At 37.5% G+C, this 19084-nt stretch overlaps 1 protein-coding gene across 1 annotated transcript in view; it reads right to left on the reverse strand.

Annotated features, from left to right (window-relative positions):
* Nucleotides 1–4860: 4860 nt before the first annotated feature.
* SEMA3E (semaphorin 3E) overlaps nucleotides 4861–19084 on the reverse strand; it is a 124990-nt gene continuing 110766 nt past the window's right edge. The window contains exons 13-17 of the mRNA XM_066318759.1: nucleotides 18056–18097; nucleotides 14687–14853; nucleotides 9025–9092; nucleotides 7425–7564; nucleotides 4861–5550 (exon numbers count right to left, since the gene is read on the reverse strand). Coding sequence (XP_066174856.1) covers nucleotides 5098–5550; nucleotides 7425–7564; nucleotides 9025–9092; nucleotides 14687–14853; nucleotides 18056–18097 — 870 coding nt within the window. The 3' untranslated portion in view covers nucleotides 4861–5097. The remainder of the gene's footprint in view (nucleotides 5551–7424; nucleotides 7565–9024; nucleotides 9093–14686; nucleotides 14854–18055; nucleotides 18098–19084) is intronic.

Genomic DNA, 19084 nt, shown 5'->3' on the forward strand with positions numbered 1-19084 from the left:
TTGACTAGAGACATTCTGAGTTCATATTTTTAAGTAACAAATGTGACCACATTAAATGTAAGCCTAGACTGTTTTTTTTTAAAAAACATAGCTTTACAAAGATGTGCAAAACCACATTCAAAGACATGAAATTCTGCTATTGAATTAACTGATATTGCACGTTAAGAGATGTTTTATTTCAATGGAGATTTCTGTGTGTTGCCATTGGACATATCTACTGACACAAGTTCACAAAGGCTCCATAGCCCACAGGTGTCCTGAAACAGGACTTGTGTTGCCCCAAACCATTCACTGGTCCAGGCTTCTCCTCCTGCAATTACATGTGCTCTTTCTAGATAGGCATAAGAACCTCAAGAAATCTAGGATTTAGGCAGATAAGGCTTCTATGCTTCAAGTTTGTTCAACTGTGCTCTTTCCTGCTACTCTCACTTCAGCAAATTATGAACATATGTGCACAAATCCTTAACAAAGTATTTCCTGGTTCAACATTACAGGAGAGCCATATCTCAAAGGAGCAAAGCTCTTCTGTGAAATTCAACTACAGTAATGGATTAGGTTGATGTTTGGCAAATGTGTTCTTCAATATGTCCATCACTGTAGACAGCTGATTAACTCATAGTGACAAGAGGTTTACTTGACCCTGCTAGCTCTGCCATCTTTCTGTTTGTCTGTTTATAGTGCTAGTCAGATAACTAATTTCCTCAAAAAATTAAATTAATTATGAGGAATTAAAAAATCCCTCATTGTGAGTAAAAAAATAAATATCACCAAAAGGGAAAACTTGCCAATCATGGCTTCATTTACAATAAATACTCATGTCAGCTGGACATGAATTCTCCATTAAAAACAGTAATTTGGTGAAGTGAACAGGATTCCAGGGCTGATAGGAATTGCAGGCATCCTGCTTGGTTACAGCTGTAGAAAAGCTCACTTTCAGTGCCTCTTATCTGGACAGTGCAGCTTTCAGAGGCATTTGTGCTGTCTGGACTCAGAGATATAAAGTTGCATAAATAACTCCAGCCTCAGTGCTCCAAGGTAGAATAAGGAGATTACTGGGGAAGTTGTTGATTATTTTTTTTAAAGAGGGAAACTGACTGAATGACATTTAGAAGAAAATTGATTTTTTTCCCCCTGTCCAGGTTAAGACCCAGCCAGCAACCAAGCCCCAGTGCAGAAAGTCACTCACTCCCCAGCCAGCAGGAACAGGAGAGAACTGGAATGGTAAAAAGGAGAAAACTTCTGAGTTGAGACAAAGAATTTTTAATAGTGAAAGCAAAAACCATGCACACCAGCAAAGTAAAGCAAATAATTAATTCACAGCTTCCCATGGCAGGTAGGTGTTCAGCCATCTGCAGGAGAGCAAGGCCTCATCACACATAACACTGACTTGGGAAGACAAACATCAGCACTCCAAATTTCCCCCCAGACTCCTTCTTCCACTCACTTTATAAAGTGACCATGATGTCGTATGGTTTGGAATATTTGTTTAAGTCACCTTTCCCAGCTGTGTCTCCTCCCAACCTCTCACACATCCCCAGGTCCCTCACCAGTGTGGCTGCATGAAAAGCAAAGAAAGGCCTCGGCTCTGTGTAAGCCATGCTCAGCAACAAAAAAACCCACAAAAAACCGAACAAAAAATAACCCCCACCAAAAAACCAAAAACAAAACCACAAAAACAAACAAACAAAAAACCCCACAAAACCCCCAAAACCGAAAAAAACAAAAAAACAAACAAACAAAAAACCCAAACAAAAAAAAACCATCTTTGTATTATCAACCCTGTATTCAGCAGGAATCCAAAACATTTCCTCACAGTAGCTACTGTGAAGAGAATTAATTGTACACCAGCCAAAACCAGCATACCCTCAAAATTTAAGAGAAAATAAACGAATAAGAGAAACTCTATAACTGTATGAATTATGTTGAGTCAAGCACTTCTTCAAATATGATTGTAACTTGTGCTATTCAGGCAGCTGAATAATTGCCCTTCAGGGCAATTATTTTTCTCAATTGCCTAGAGAAGCAGATCTGTTTCATGCTAGAGAACAGCAGTGTATATCCTAAAAGCCTATTCTGAGATATACAAGCCAGGAATTGCACATCAGGTCAACACTCTCCTGCCCTGATGTCCCAAGAGAATCTGAGAACACAGTACTTTGTTCAAGGTGACAGTAATATCACTGACAACAAAAGAACAAGAGCAAAGCAAAGGAAGTGTTAATCCAAGTGCTCCAGATTTTCCTTCACAAAACAGGGCAGAGTTCAAAGCTTTATCCAAATTGCAGCTACCCAGTGAATTTCCATCAGTTAGCACCTTCTGGGCTTAAGTGACCATGTTCCACCCTCAAAATACATTCATGCATCAGATAAACTCTATTTACTCATTACCCTGTGCCACTTTTCCCATTTGGCAGCTCTATACATCCATCTTTCTGTCCTTATCTATGGTCTCTGTTCATAAAGTGCACGGTGAAGGACATCTGTAATTAACAATGTGTGACTAGTGAGCTGCAGATAATCATCATGTCCGGGGAAAATAAATTACAAGAAATAATACAGATTATTTCAGCCAAATATGGTTCTTAATTATATTTATAATTTGACCACTTCATGCACATACAAAATACATCAAACTCATAATGATAAGAAGCAGACAATGGCCCCCAAATATACAAAGAAGCATTTTAAATAACATTGTGGTAAATGCACATTTGTGCATATCCTTCCAAAATACATTATCACTCTTTCTCTTCTTCCATAGATGTCAGAGCACTCTTTGAACGAGACCTTGTAGTTCTGAATTCTCACAGGCATTGCAACCATGAAAGGAGCAAAGTGTAAGCTAAAAATGTATATTTTAAAAGACAAATAAAGAGGTAATGCAATTCTCCACATGTAAACACTAAAGGTATGGGTAGCTAAAAATATACACTCTCATATTAAATCAAGAATCTTGATTTCCATATTACATGATTTCCACCTGAAATCTCAGAGAATAAGACACAAAGTTATATTTATTCCATGAGGCTGAGATGCTATAATTCCTTTCTAGTAGTTCATTAATGATACATTTAGCACTATGTATTTGCAAATGAATCAAAAAGTAAAAAATAGCTCTCATTGTTCTTTAAAAGAAGGGGACTCCGTAGTTCATCAGAAAAAGATTTTAGTGTTTTAAAGTTTTTCACCAAGGGCGTTAGTGAGGTTTGTATAGGGGATTAAGTTTAGATCAGGGATGCTTGTTCTTTGTGTGTTCACTGCCACAACTCTCAGTGCTGGTGCTTTCCATCCAGCTGTAAACAAATAGGAGATCCTAAATGCAACTAAGTTCCATATAACTGTCCCAGAAATATGAGTTTATCCAGTCTCCTCTCTCAGATCAAAGCTAGCAACTGCATGAATTCATACAAGGATCTGCAGAGCGTCTGGTCCCATCTCTTAGAGAGATATTGTAGCTAAAGGAAGTGCAAACCCTAAGATACACTAATTCCCTTAACAGGCTGATGAAGTTTCATCTGCTGGTATACCTACACCGAGTGAAACCCTGTTTTCCTCACACACTGGTTGCTGACAGTGTGCCATGTGCTCCTTCCAAACACCGGGTCAGTCTCTGCTCCCAGAGGAGCACAGCAAAGCTCATTGCTCCTGCCAGCAGCTCTGAGCTCCTCTCACAAACAGCCTGTTCAATGGGAAAACAATGGGTTAGCACTGATGGCTGCATTTGGTAACACAGCAAACCACAGATCTCTGATACCAGGCTGTTAATTCCCACTCTTCCCAGACTGGAAATGGAAGCTCAACATGAAACTCCTTGTAGCTGATGAATCCCTTGTATATTTTCTTCATGGCATAAAAAATTGGATCAGTTTGGCTATTTCTCCTATTGGCATAATGTTCTTATTTTAGGAGTTAACTCATTTATGATTCATGTGTGTTTACATTTAACTTGTATTTATGCTTAACTTCTGTTTAACTTCCTTTTCTTATTTCAAATTTTCAATTAAAAAAATCCCAAATTCAATTCATATTGTAATATAAAATTTCTCAGGTACTGAAATGCTAGGTTTCCTGCATTTTCTGGGTCTGGTATCTTAAAGGAAGATTTTCTTAAAGTTATATAACATAAAGCAACACTTATTTAAAACGTTGCCTTTCCATTATAAATTACTTCCAACAATGCCTTCTAAATTTCTGGCTTTAGCACATGATGACTAAAAGTGTCTGCTGAGAGCAAACTAGCTGGGGATTTCGGTAATACTTCTTTGCTCATACATATTTCTTCAGAAAATGAATTTAAATATCGGGTTTCTCTTTCTTTTGCCACAAGAGGGCGATCCCTTAATTCGTGTTATCGCTCAAGCAACGTACAGACACAAGATGGACTAATTTTTTTTCTAAACCATTATTTCAACTTATATAGATAAATGGATAAATTTTGTTCTTTCTGTGTTCTCAGCATGCATGTGGCTTACCTGATGTTACTAGTAAATATTATTTAGCTGTGGGAGCACACTGCACTTCATAAATGACTCATACTGAAAAAAATAAGTTGGGAAGTAAATAGGATTTCCCTTCATTATCTCTAGAAGTAACAGTACACTGTATTAATACAACTCATTGTTCTCAGTGATGAACTCAGACAGGTCACAATCAAAAGGAATAAGATCTTAAGACGTGCTGCTTTCAGAAGCATGAGAAACTTGTGAAACAAAGAAAAGATACGTGTTATACTTTTCATCCACTTGTGAATGCTTATATATTTGAATTTGTTAAATATGCCATCATGTGCAACAATATACAGCGCAAGCACGAGCCACACAGGAAACTGATTCAAGCACTCAAAATCTGAAGATTGTCACGTCCTCCCTAATGCAAAACTCTGATTGCATTTACTTACTTAGAACCAGATAATTGGGAAGATTTTGTTTAAAATGCTTCTAAACAGTCATCATGAGTGTACAATATAACTTACCATAGCATTTTTGTTTTCAGTCCCAATATTTTACATATATAAACCTGTGAAATCTACTCAAACCAAGATTGATTTCTTCCTCTTAAGTCCAAATAAAATTTTGCTCAGAAACTGGATTTTGTCCATCAAGAGTCAGCTATGTTCCTGGGCAACCGGTAATGCTCTGGCCTGACCCTTGCCTTCTTCTCCTGAGGGCTGGCATATTTCCACTTGGATGGAGACATTTTCAGCTTTTTTCTCTTCTTATCTGTACACCACACTTTTTCACAGTATTCTTCCACCCTCTGAAAGTTGCTGTAACCTATCAGTTGAAGAAATTCCTTGTACCATGGCTTTGAAGCCTGAGGTATACTGCTCTGCATTGGGCATGGCATTTTGTGAGGGATTTCCTCTTCATAGTCTTTACTGAACATTTCATCTACACGTTCTTCCTCGACTATTTCCAGAGTGATTTTCCTGACAGTGTGAACAATGCTGTGTTCCACTGTCTGACAAAAATAAGTCCCTGCATCCAGTCGATGCAGCTTCAGGAATAGAAGGCCAAGGTCCATTTTTATTATTCTATCATCGGTCTTCACCTGAAAATAAACCCCATAAAATGCAGTTATAGAGCACAGGCCTTTGCTATTACATTAAACAACCATAATTATTTCTGAACTGTACTTTCATGACTATAATACTAAATTTTGAGAGGAAGATTAGAGATCTACAAATTTTTAATTCACAGTGTTTTTGTAATTTACTTGAAGTAAAGAAGAGATTGAGTTGTAAATGGAGAACAATAGAATCTGGGAATATTCCATATTCCAATAGAATATGGAAGAGCATACAGTGGAGCAGACAGATCTATGTTTTAATTGCAGAGGGAAAAAAGTCAGAAACATGCAAATAATCTACTGGATGGAAAACAAAAGGACATTTGACAGCTGACCTGTGATAAGGAACCTTGTGAATTGTCTTACAGACTGGTACATTTTTGAGGAGACATTCATAAAAGTATTTGCATTTCCAACTGCAGGACCAATATGATCTTAAAGCCTCATTTCTGTGTCTGCTGTTTGATCTCCTCCTACAGCTCCTGGGGGCTACACTATTGCCTATGAGACATTCACAGATGTTGGCAAGCAGGGAGCACTGAGCTGTCTAGTCCAGCAGCAGAAGTGGCCAGGAAAATGATATCCTCAGCTTTTCATTTAACAGTAATGTGATGAATTTAAGCAGAAGTACTGAGTGATGAAAAGATCAAAAGCAGCCTTGAAGAGAAGGACTTGGAGGCACGAGGGATGAGGAACTGGATGAGAGCTGGTCATGTCCACTTGTAGAAAACCAACTGTATCCTGTACTGTATAACAAGAAGTGTGGCCAACAAGTCAAGGGAGGTGATTCTCTCCCTCCACTGCTCTGGTAAGCCCTCAGCTGGAGTGCCGTGTGGACTGAGTATTTTCTGAGCTTGAGAAGAGTTAGCTCTTCTCAAGGGAAACTTTTCAACAGTTTTCTTTTTCCCAAAAAAACCTTGTGTAAACAATGTTCCTTTCCCATAACAACAGGTGTTGTTTGCTATTTCTGTTACTTAGCCAATGGGAGAGGTGTCAGCCCTATGGACCAATAATGTGCCTTTTAGCACAGCATGTTATAAAATGAATTGTAAATAAAACCTTCTGATTTCTACTGCCTTCTGACTAGAGTAAAGCATCTTCATTTCGTGTCCCATTGCGACAGTTCTGCATCCACCTCTGGGATCCTCAGTACAAGGCAAGACACGGACCTGTTAGAGTGGGACTGGAGGAGGGTCACAGAAATGAAGAGAGGAATGGGGCACTTCTACACAGAAGGAGAGAGCTGGGATTGTTCAGCCTAGAGAAGAGGAGGTTCCAGCAAGACCTTATTTTGACCTTTCTGTTGTGAAAGGGGGATTATAAGAAACATGAGGACTTTTTTTCCAGGCCCAATAGTGACATATCTACACTGTAGTGATAGCTACATTGATGTGTATCAGAGAGATATTGAGGAATAATTATGATAGCACTTATGAAGCACTTTCATAATGGTAAAATACATGTAAAAGAGGCAGAGATTCCACCAATACTCAATTGCAAAAAAATCTGTAATAAATGGATGAGGCAGCAAGAATTAATAGAAGTTAAGCTAGACTAATTCTGGAAATAATATATACACATTTCACCCCTGCAAAAACATATCAAGTGATGGATTTTCCTTTCTTTTGAGATCTTAAATTATCTTCACTACATGTCTAACATCTGCATCCAAGATGCTGAATGCAAACACCACATGAATTTCTCAGGTCTATTAATTCAAGAGACCAGATGAACATAGTGATTTTCCCTGACACCCACATACATCTCAGCAACCGATGGCAGAAATTCAGTGAAGATGTAACGTTCCAAACAACAGCCTATTTTATAGAAAAAAGTTAGCCTAAAAGAATATTTACCTCTTCCTTCTTAGCTTCATGAGCTCGCTGGACAAACCAGATTACTTTGGCTTGTAAGGTCCGAGGGGTGCACTCCAGAAGGGTGCTGTTGTACTCTATTCCATAAACAAGACGTTCCTCAGTCTTCTCCAGAACTTCACCTGGAAGGGAAATAAATGTTTCAAAAATGTATTACTGCAAGTACTTGTTACACTCCATGTTCAGGATATATTTACTTTTAAGAGCAAAGATTAGTTCAGATCCAACCACACAGTGACTGAAAAGTAATGTCTAATGAAGACATGACCTGCTAAGTGAATTTCCCCATCATCCCAGGCTTTCACAGTACCTGACCAAATTGTTCTGTGAGTCATCTAAGATTATAGAGAAACAGATCTCAGCCTTTAACACTGCTAATTGCTTATGCCTGGCTCTTACGAACAGTAAATTTCATTTTCACTCAATGAACCAAGAAGATTCAAAACATGTTTCAACATAATAAAACCCCCCATTTTACAGGGACAATTACAGCATATAACTGTTTAAAGAATAAAACTGTAAATAATCTAGCCAATATTATATATATCCATGCTATACATGTGTAAGCTGAATGTACAGTTTGGGCCCAGGGATGCTAATAAAAACAGGGTGAATGAATTAAATCTAAATTTTATTCTGGTTTTCAATCCAAAAATACATCTGGAGGAGGATAAACTAGTTGTTACACTGGACAAAACCAATTGCTTCATTAATTAAATCATCTTATTTCTTAAGAGTGAGAAAGATCCTTGAGCCCAAATAGCTTTAGATCCTGAAAAAAATACAGTGTTTTATATAATTTTGATTTCTCAGTTGTATTACAAACTTGTGGAAGAATTACCACTTAATATTGGAATATACTTTTACAAATAGCACAATATCCTCCAATAGACTTCAATTTTAATGAAGCTTTCTCTGGTTATATATATAAAATTTAAGATAGTGTTTATTTAGATATCATTATAGAAGAACCTTTTATGTTTTGCTTTCTTCTTCTATAAATGCATTGTGTATTATCCAGAAAAATACAGAGGATTTCCAGGCGATTGTTTTCTTTCTGTTTTGCTATTCCCAATACTCATGTTTGAAATCCTCACTTTCCAAGGTTTGGATAACAGCATTAGATACAGTACTCTATCCTTTTTTTATAACAGAAAACTTGATCATAAATACACATTTTTATTCTGTCTTGCACTGTTCATGCCTGTGCTTAAATTCTAACCGTACTGACTATTTCATACTCATTTCAGGATGCAGCTCCATTGTTTCTTATCTCTGCCTCATTTTTCTGCTTTCTTGTTTTTTCTGTTGGAATCCATTGGGATGCATTCTGCACATCTTTAGTCTGAATGTCAGTGCTGCAGGACCCCATGAGCATTTTGGGATGCACTTGACCTGCCACGGAGACAATCACCCTTAGACCTGGATGTCAGGGGCTCAGCCCCATGGCTCTTACAACATTACAGGAACATGCCAGTGAAAAACATCAGGTGAGATCATGGTCTGGTTCATGGTCTTGGCAAACTCTGTGCTGGCTGTTCTAGGCCTTTACAAGCAATTTGTAGGTGTGTGAATAGATTACCAATGAACTGCTGGCCAAAGCACTGCTGCGCCGCATTTCCGTGCCGCACGTCTTGTCTGCGGAAACGTCTGCAGGGGAAAAAGTGAGATTATTTGAGAGGAAATGTTTAGCTTACATGTTGTTGGGTTTATGGTGAATTAATGTTCATTATAAACTTAAAGATTTAAACTTTGGCTGCTATCAATTTACCATTGCTATGAGAAGTACTGATTTATAAATCAGTATTTTGTCTCTACTCAACCTACTGGGAGTCATGTCTGAAAAAAGAAACTCCTGTCTGGAGAAGAGGCACATTTATGTGTCCATTTTATATATAACTGTACTGATGGTATAAATATTGAAAGAATATCCTTTAAACTGACTGAGTAACATTCAGTCATAGGGCCCTTTAGCCTATCTTTGGGTTCTCTCTCTCCAGCAAGGAAGCAAATTTTCCTTTTTTAATTTAGGACACTTTCCCATGAGTGTGAATGGTACTTCTTTTATCCTTCACTCTCATGGGTTTTTTTCACTTGAGAATCTCGATGTGTGGAGGAAATACTTTATTTCACTTTTGCAACAGACAGTTACTGAGTTCATTTTTCTCAACAGGGAAACAGACACATTCATGAATATCTATGCCTAGAAAGTGAACTAGGGGCATAACTGTGGTCAGAACCTGTCAGCCCTGTTTTTGACCAGGAAATAATATGAGTGCTTTTGAAAGAAAAATCATCCTGACTTCTGAGGTCTGATTTTTTATTGCATTTACAGAAAAAACAAAACAAAGCAAAACATGATTATACAATACATTCCCAGAACTGTGCTTTTGTATATTTTTTTAAGTGTCTTGATAAATAAAATTAAGACTGTTTACTTGGGAAGTAAAAGAGCCTATTGGAATGCTGTATCTTGCTAAATTCGTATGTCCAACAACCTCATATTTATTTTTTCTAATGATACCTTTCCTATATTTGCATTAAGAATAATTCTACACAGCTTTGCCAATGCCATACATAACAGATTAACAGAAGAAATACGCAGTGCATCAAATCTTACACAGTAGGTATGTGTACAGTAATTATGTTAGAAACAAACACAAAGAGTTCCGTTATTCTTTGCATTTACTAGTGAAATAAGGTTATTCTCCAGTTTTATGTGAACCCAAAAGACAAAATTTTAATTTGTAACAAACAGAATTTACTGAAACTATTTAGATTTACCTCATCCAAAGATTTGGTCCATGGATGTTACTCATTCAATTTTTAATCTGGCTGTAGACAGTCATTATTTTCTGAGTTCTGTCAGCCCTTGATCCAGTGTTCTTGGTGGACCAAGATCATAACTTATACCTCCACTGATATTCAGAGAAGAACTAGAGATTTTCCATTTTTGTTTCAGGGAAATCTGGAAACTCAGTGGAGACTGCATTATGCTTTTGTGGAGAAATGCTAAAAATGCTTGCATCCTATTAAATAAAAACAGAGATTCTGAGGTAGCAGCTAGGCCTTATTCTGCCCTGGGTGTTGTCATTGCAATGTGTAGTGTCAGTGCTGATCAATGCTGTCACCAGCTTTGCAGGTCTGTATGTGTAGATTACTCAAAGAGACATTTTCCTGTACAAATATGCATAAACACTATAGGATACGAATTAGCCTTTAAAAAACACAAACAAAACAATCCTGCTGCTGTCAGGTCCAACAGCCCTATCTAGCAGGAACAGGGCAGGTAGCAGGCATGTTCTATTTACTCATCAGTTCCTAAAGATCACTGTAAAGCTAAAAAAATCCTAGTTCTGTAAGACAGGGTTATTTCTCCAGTTGTCAGAATCATTAAAGGAAAAGAAATATTTGTTTGATGGAATTTTACTGTTACAACTGTGCAGACTGGGGAGGATACAATTATCAGTTCCTTCACTTGTTATTTTCTCTAAAGAGGGGAAAAAAGGGAGAGAGATGCTGAAAGTGAGGAAGATGCTGGGAGAAAAACTCATTTTACAAATACTGACATAAGCTTGGTTTTTTTTTTTCTTAGAAATTATTTTATTGAGAATTCTGTGTATAATAGAGTATCTGACAATTCCTGAGATAATTTACTGTAAGGAACAATTTTCAGGGATTAGCCAATGTACTGAATGTAGGAAGTATCTTTTGCAATCTATAATTTCTATTAATTAAAATCTATTAATTTATATTTCAGCCCTTAACTCTCTGCTTTCAGAAACCTAGTAAAAATTATCTGCAAGAAAGTAATACAGCCATCATCATGATTTTTATCATCACCACAATTTTAATTTCTCTTTATTATTTCCCAGGGATATATGAGGCAAAATCAAAAAGTCTTGGGAAGAAAAGGCACCACTGTGGTTTGCATAAGTAAATCAGTAGACTGTGTGCTTGCTGGATGGAGAAAGAAGCCAGAGAGGGCGATGAGGCACGGGAGAGACTGTCAGCTTCCAAAAATTAGCTAAAGGATCACACTCTGCCTACCCAAGTTCAAAGACATTTTTAAATTACCTCAGACCTTTTTGCAACCTGGATGGTGAGCTGGCACAGCAAAGAATCTCACTTGTGGAATTTAGTGCTTGTTTAGATAAAAATTGAACCTGCCTAAATCAGATTGCAGAACAAATAGAGAACTAAAGCATTTAAATCTTGTACCTCTACTTTCTCAAGTGCACTTCATGAAATTTGAATGCAATAGAAATTCCTTCTGCCATCTGAGGCATTTGCAGTATTCAGGAGCCTTACACCTGTAATTACCAGGGAATTATGGCATACTGTGCTGCCAGCATCAAGATACGGGATTTTGGACTCAGTTTTTATTTTTCCTTAATTAAATCCTACATTTAATTAATTATCTGGGATATACATGTACAAGGAATCATAGACTTTCACAATTTAAAAAATTAGTACCAGATGCCAAGCATAGGGTTTTTGTATTTTTGCTTCACTTTTGTCTAAATCCATTACATGCCTTAGTTTATGGATTTCTATTTAATGTTTCTCTAAACACTTGTCGCACCTTGGAGGCATCAGGATCTAAAGCAGATAGCATTTGGATCAAAGCTGGGAGGTCACATTGTACATCCCGCCCCAATTCAGCCCTCCACCAGTAGGACTGGAATTAAAAAGAGGGCTCTAAGAAAAGCCCTTACCCACTAGCAGAGCTGCTCTTACAGATAAAAAAGTCCACCTTAATGTACAGCATGAAGGCCACATTTGAGGAGAGACATTTAAAGTGGTATTAAGGCCAGCTCAAGGGTGTTGCAATGTAAGGCACAATTCCATGACTCCAATGAAGGGACAGATATCAGGACCAGGAGAAAGAGCCACTCTCCAAGGCACCTTGCACTCACATTCCTTGTATTGCCATGTACAGCTTGAGCAGAAATCTGGAGACAAGGCGAGACTAAGACATGAATTCTCTGGGATGTGGCATTAATTCTTTCTGGAGTCCCACCAAGCCATGGCAGGGTTATCAACCTGTCAGTGCCACTTGGTATCAAAACTCCAGGTTGTCTCCTGAGACCTGCCTTTTCCTGTAGTACCCTTCACATGGTACCTGATGGGAAGCAATCTAAAACAACTTCTATACACATGTCCCTAGTTCCTCTCCCTGCCTCTCCTTGTACCATACAGTTAGGGTAAGGTCTTAAATTTGAAATGCTCTGAGCTTCAGCTGTGACCTGAAGTGAACAAAGCAAATTCCATTCATGCCTCTCAACATTGTTAGTCTTGCTGACTGTTGGCCAAACTCTGATATGGAAAACAAGTTTTGCAGACTTCAAGAGCATTCAAGTGAGTGGAAATCTCTTCTCCACTGCTACAGTGCTTATCTCAAGAGAAGGAGTGAGATAGCAGCAGTATTTTCTTCTTTTAGAGGCTGATCTCTTGGGGAGGTAAGGCACAGGAAGGAGCCCGGGGTGCTGCTCATATCACTCCACCCTGGATAAATGTGTTTTCAGGGAACTTAAAGGCTGCTACTCTGGAAATTGTCTTAGGTGAGAAACATGTGCAACAGAGTCCAGGCCTCAGTGAGTTTCTCTCATCTTTTCTTGGACAAGAAGCAGCCTGCACAATATAAATGGTGATATTGCTAGCAAGATAAAAGGCTGCTGGGAAATTTTTAACCCCCTCCTTTCCTTCCCAAATTACTTTTACATCATTAGATGAGTAAGCCATGTGCTTTATCATATTTCTACTTATCAATTTCTACTTTAATCAATTTCTACTTATACTGTAGGACATTAATCTCCCTGGTCCACTATATAGCTGCTCATCTTTCTCAGTCCAGGGCCTGAAAATTGTAACCATTCTGAGCAGTCAACCACAGCCCACTTCTTCCCCTCAGGTCTATTCTCAAAAGGCACAAGAAAACTATGCAGTTCTGCTTGAAAAAGCTGTGTGGGTTATCCTGCTTGGTTTAACCCATGCCTTAGTGCAGCATAAACAAGAGATTCTCAGTTATTCTGAGTCACAGACTGTGTTTCTCATTTGTACTTACAAATGTGCCTTATCCAGAAAGTGATGTTACTAAAGGTAACATGACTGTATTAATTATCTTTTATACAAAATTATGGGAATGTCTGTTATGCCTGACAATAGTCAGCCTGCATTTGAGTGCATCAGGTTCATGGGAAGATAAAATATGCCAGATGAAAAATAAATAAATACAAAGCCCCATATTCCTGATTTTCCTTAAAAAAAACCAACTTATTTGGGATACTATGACTTGGTTTGGCCTTAAGCATCTCCATCAATTTTCAAAACTCTCTCTGGAATTTATTCAATTCATTCTTGTAGTCCTTGTAGGTCTAATATAAATAAGCATATATTTTTAAAATCAGTAATTACAAAAAAAAGCAACAGAAATTATTTGAATTATGGAATACTAAAATTTTGCTGATTCAGGTAAGAAATTGCTCTGACCAGGTGGCAAAGCTGACTAATTTTTGTGAAAAGATCTGGATTAAAAAAAAATGCATGTTCTAGATATTTGATCTGTGTAGCTGAATTGCAGAACCTGTGTTTGAGAGGGAAGGGAGGACAACAGGTGGCAGGGAAATCGGTGAATGAAGGCGTGAATATCAAGAATCATGAATAAGAGAAGGGTGATACAGAGAAAATCTCCACAAGGAAGATTTAAAGCACCCAGATCAGGTTCGTGCTTTGAACTGACCTCTAGAGTAACTTGCCTTTCAACCCACAGCAGAACACCAAAACCAAACCTTAGCTTTTGCAGAAACTCTGGTTTCATTTTGGCTGGTGAAGGTACATGACGATTAACAAAGATTCTTCTTTGCTTTATTTTAGAAATTCTGTTGTATATGTTATTGCAGTATGATATGCTTCCTATTGTAATACTACAAAATTCAGTCTCTGATATTGTAAAGACTTGAGAAAAGAAATTAAGGAAATTAAGGAAATAAAGGTTTACAGTGCAATGCAAATAATTACGAAGTGACTTCTCTTTAGTCATAAAACTACTCCTGCTACTGCAGTTTGTGCCATCCTGTGAGTTTGGTTCCTTGCAATCCCCTAAGGTTACGCTGAGAAATCAGCAGCTGACATCTCACAGTTTGGTCCTGTCTGAGGGGTGATGTGCAGCACTCTGTGTTGCTGTAGAAGCTGTTGATGTAGATACTTTGCCAAAAGGGTATCAGAAGAAGCAGAGCTCTCACCTCTTTGCCTGCACTCCCGTGGGGAAGTACCGGGAGCAGGAGATGCCGTCCCAGGCGCAGTAGGGATCCCGGGCCAGGCAGCAGTCGGCACAGGCTGCTCCGTACATGTCACACTGGTGGAACTTCACCTGAGCTATCACTGACTCCGATCCCACGTAGAGCTGTTGCTGCAAAAAATACACCAGACAGGATTGCTACAGTGCCCACTAAAGCTTCTCTTCCCAATGCACTTATTGATACTGTAGTATTGATCGTTGCTGGCTGGTTGTGCATCCAGCCTGTGACCTGAGGGAGGCAGAGTTACTCTGTGGGAAAATATCTGATTACAGAGTGAACTCTCCTGCTGAGAACAGAGAAAGAGAAAGAAGATAAAACGAACAAATTTATTTTGGCATTTCCTCACTGCTGAAGTTTCAGCTTTGTGTTTGAATAGGCAAGGGTTTACATTTATTTTTCTTCATCAAAACATTTTCCAATTCCTCCTTCTTTACACTTGTCTATCACCTAACTGATCTGTGAAAATAACTCAACTTAACGTGAAAGACTTTAAACAAAGAAGTTCAAATATGCAAGGATTATAAGCAAGCTCAGTTTTAAAATGTGAGTTTTCAAGTAAATTTAACTCTTGATATAGCTACTTAGGATATGGTCATATATTGTCACATGCTGTGTGCTGTGATTTGTATAATCACAGATATACATATAAGATAGATGATAGAGAGATAGATGATTGATAGATAGATAGATAGATAGACAGATAGATAGATAGATAGATAGATAGATAGATAGATAGATAGACAGATGGATGTTTAATTGTTTTCTGTGTTGTTGTGCAGTCTTTCCTTACAAATTACCTGGTCACTATCTATTTCTTTAGTATTTATTTCCAGGGTTGAGTGGGGGTTCTCTCATCATTACAATTGATTGTTTGAATCTTTTGAGTTCACACAGATGTCCTTTTCAAATCAAATGACAGATAACCAATTTATTTCTTTAGGTGCTAGCTGTCACAATAAATTCAGAAGAGAATAGCTTGAATTGAAAGAAATTTGAGAAAGTCTTGTTGCTGATGAATATAAATTTTCTGAACACAGGAATATGCATTGTGCACTGCAATAGAATCTGCTTATGCACAGCTCACTTCCACAGTTTGACTAGTCAGAAAAAGGATTCCTCTGTTTTGCTCCTCATCTTTATGTCCAAATTTAATCCATAATTCCTACTCTTCAACCAAGCTGTCAAAATCTGGTATTTTAAAATTACTTAAAGCTGGAAAATACTGACACCTTATGTAGTCTATCAAAAAATATAAGTTCTAATGCAGATAGTCTGTTCTTGCTCCTTATTATGCCTCTTATATTTCTTTAGATCGTAGAAATTTAACTTCCAGAGGTGCCAGGAGAATAAACTAGGAGAGGCTGGTGACAGCAATGCCTGAAGAATTTTTCTGGTGAGATAAACCAGATGATAGCAGCAAGAACTCAATCTGCCAGTTGAAATGAAGAGAAAACCTAGGATGCTTTTTTGAGGTGAATTCTTTGTCTGCAAAGTGCTGCAGTGTGATTGTCCCAGAAGACACTAACAACACTTTCAATGAGACATATGAGATGAGATTTTCTCTTTTATCTTTTAGCAGGGGCAAAAACCTCTTTAAGTCTTGGTAAATCACAGGAGGGAAAAGAAGCATCTGATATCTAGCCAACTGAACATCAAAGAACATTCTTTTCCAGTCTCTACAGATAAAAAGCTCAGCCCTGAAATGTGATATTTTATTGTACTATGACTTGGTGAAGACTGGTCAGTGTTATAATAGTATGGAGACACAGGTAGCAAGGAGGTCTCCACAGGCTCAGTAACTCCAAGTTCAAAAGAGATCAGTGAAAATGTTTGAGGTACAAAAATTTTTCATGTATGCTCAACTAAGTTATATTCCTGATGATTTTAAAGACAAAATTACTTGGTGCCAACTCTGTCTCTAACAGATATTTCAATATATAATTGTTCTTGGTGTCAGAAAATAGGTGTATCCTATTTCAAGAATAAGTTTATCTGCATATAACAAGCTGATCTTGTTTTTTAATCTAATATTGCTTTGCTATCAATGTTCAAGAATCCTCATACACACAGTAGGAAGTCACTTCACACAGTAAAATATATATATGACTCTCCTGATGTCTCTCAGTCTTCTCTTTGATCTCTTGAAAAAACTGAAGCTACTTTTACTTCTCACAAGTTCTTTCTTCAACTACTGAGCTGCTCTGCTGGCTTTTTTTTACAGTTCTCTCCAGCTTTTCCAGATATGTCTTGAATTAGCAGAGTTAGCACACCTCTTGAGAGATGAATAACATGGAGGAATTCTACTTCAAATTTTATTATATCTCCTTTTTTACTCTTCCAACACAACCCTTTAACCATAACAATTCATCGAGAGTTAAAGGTAAGGCAAATATCTGAAAAAACACTGAGTCTTTCTCCAAATAATTACTTAGGTGCAGTGTTAGACAATCTAGTCTCCAGAGCTGCTTTTACAGTCTGTGGGAAAAGATTGAGGCAGGAAATAATTCAAAATACTTAGACCCAAATTCTCCTTTGGATTACCATCACAGGACTTTGACTTTTTGCATTACCTACAGGAACAATGCAAGTTGATTAAACACCAAGACTTAAATAACCCTTCGGGGTGCAGTCACACCTCCTAATAATGCAGTTTTCATTCTTTGTTACTTGTGTTTCACTGTGCTTACGTGCACCTACATTGCACCGGATGTCTAACATCATCCTTGGACATGTTTAACATTAAGATACAACTATCCTCAGATGTTTATAATGGCACCATGATGAGATGATATGATGATAGGATATGGATGAGAATCTGCCCACAAGAATAATAAATTGGGTGTTTATATCAGCAGAAACTTTCAGAAACTCAAAAAGAACTCAGATACAAACAGCCCTACAGGGCAACTGAGTATGTGGGAGAGCCAGCAAGGTTCTTTTTGCACTGATATCCCCATGGGGCTGAATTCTGTCTGCATTTATCAACAAAGAATTTTTCTGTGAATTGCCATATCCACCAAACTAATCCCTACTGTGATTAGTACAACAGCAACTTATGAAACAGATTGGTTTTTACTTGCTTTGGTATGCATGGTATTGTGAACCAAGGGTATTTAACACTAGAATTGAAAAACATAAATACATAAATAAAAGAACAGAGCATATAATCATAAGTTTATATTACAGAACGATTACATGTATCTAACCAGATCTCATTATACATGATGTACATCTTCCTATGTATCTGTGCAGTTTACAGCTTCATTATATTTGAGTCACAATCATCATATATCAAACTTGTAAAATTCTTACCCTTTTTGAAGAGATTTCCATAGAAATAATAGGAACTGGCATCTGAAAAAAATAAGAAATATTTGTTTGCTTAGAAAAAATAACATCTTTTTGCTATGAAAATAAATCAGGTAAAATAGTATTGGTATTTACTTATTACATTCAGCTTCACTAGATACTTTGACTTTCTTTAAGAAAGATGTGAAGAAATTGTGACTTCAGAAGTATTGTTTTAGAACAGTTTATTTGAAAACAAGCAGCTGACACTTCATTCAGGATTATCAGAGCTACAGGAACACCACAATTTCCCTGTCAAACATGACATTAGCTCTTGCCACCACTGAATGTCTTTTGTCCTGCTTGAGAGTGATAAGTGGAGTGTTCTTTATAACAAAACATTCACTGAAGATAAGACAAAAATAGCAAGAATTCCTTCTTTTACCATTGTCCTCTCTGCCCTCTGCTCAGATTTCTTCAAGCAATACCTAGGCCTTCATTGTTCTATTGAGAACTAGCTTTATCAAGAACAGCAAATTCTGTGATTTTTCTCCAGACAAAAAGTCAATAGTTACACTGCCTAAATTCAGGTACCAAGTTTAAATGTCTAACTTTTGATATTAGATTTTCCCTGTGGTTTGAAGCAGATCAGCCTCCTGCTTTATTTGGCTAACGTGACAGGCTGAGAATACTCACTGTGAGAACTTCATTATGTTACCTTTGTCACATGCTGAGCACTGAGCTTTAGTCATAGGTTATTCTTTAGGAGAACAGAGTTTTGCCTCACTAGGACCCATGTCTGCCCAATGGAGAGACAGGTTAGCTGATTCACTCTTTCTCAGTGGACTTTCTCTATCTGGATCTCATTTAGGTTTCCAAGATTGTAGTAGGCACATTTTTATGTGCGCAGTTATACTTTGTTAATTACTTAATTGGACATGAGGGAAAACTAAACAAAATGCAATAAGTTTCTAATGAAAAGTCACACTACAATGTCCAAGCAAATAAATAGAAAGGCAGTAGTTGTGATTTGCTTCAACATGTTAAGGTTCT

The sequence above is a fragment of the Sylvia atricapilla genome, chromosome 5 (assembly GCF_009819655.1).
Source record: "Sylvia atricapilla isolate bSylAtr1 chromosome 5, bSylAtr1.pri, whole genome shotgun sequence".
NCBI lineage: Eukaryota > Metazoa > Chordata > Aves > Passeriformes > Sylviidae > Sylvia > Sylvia atricapilla.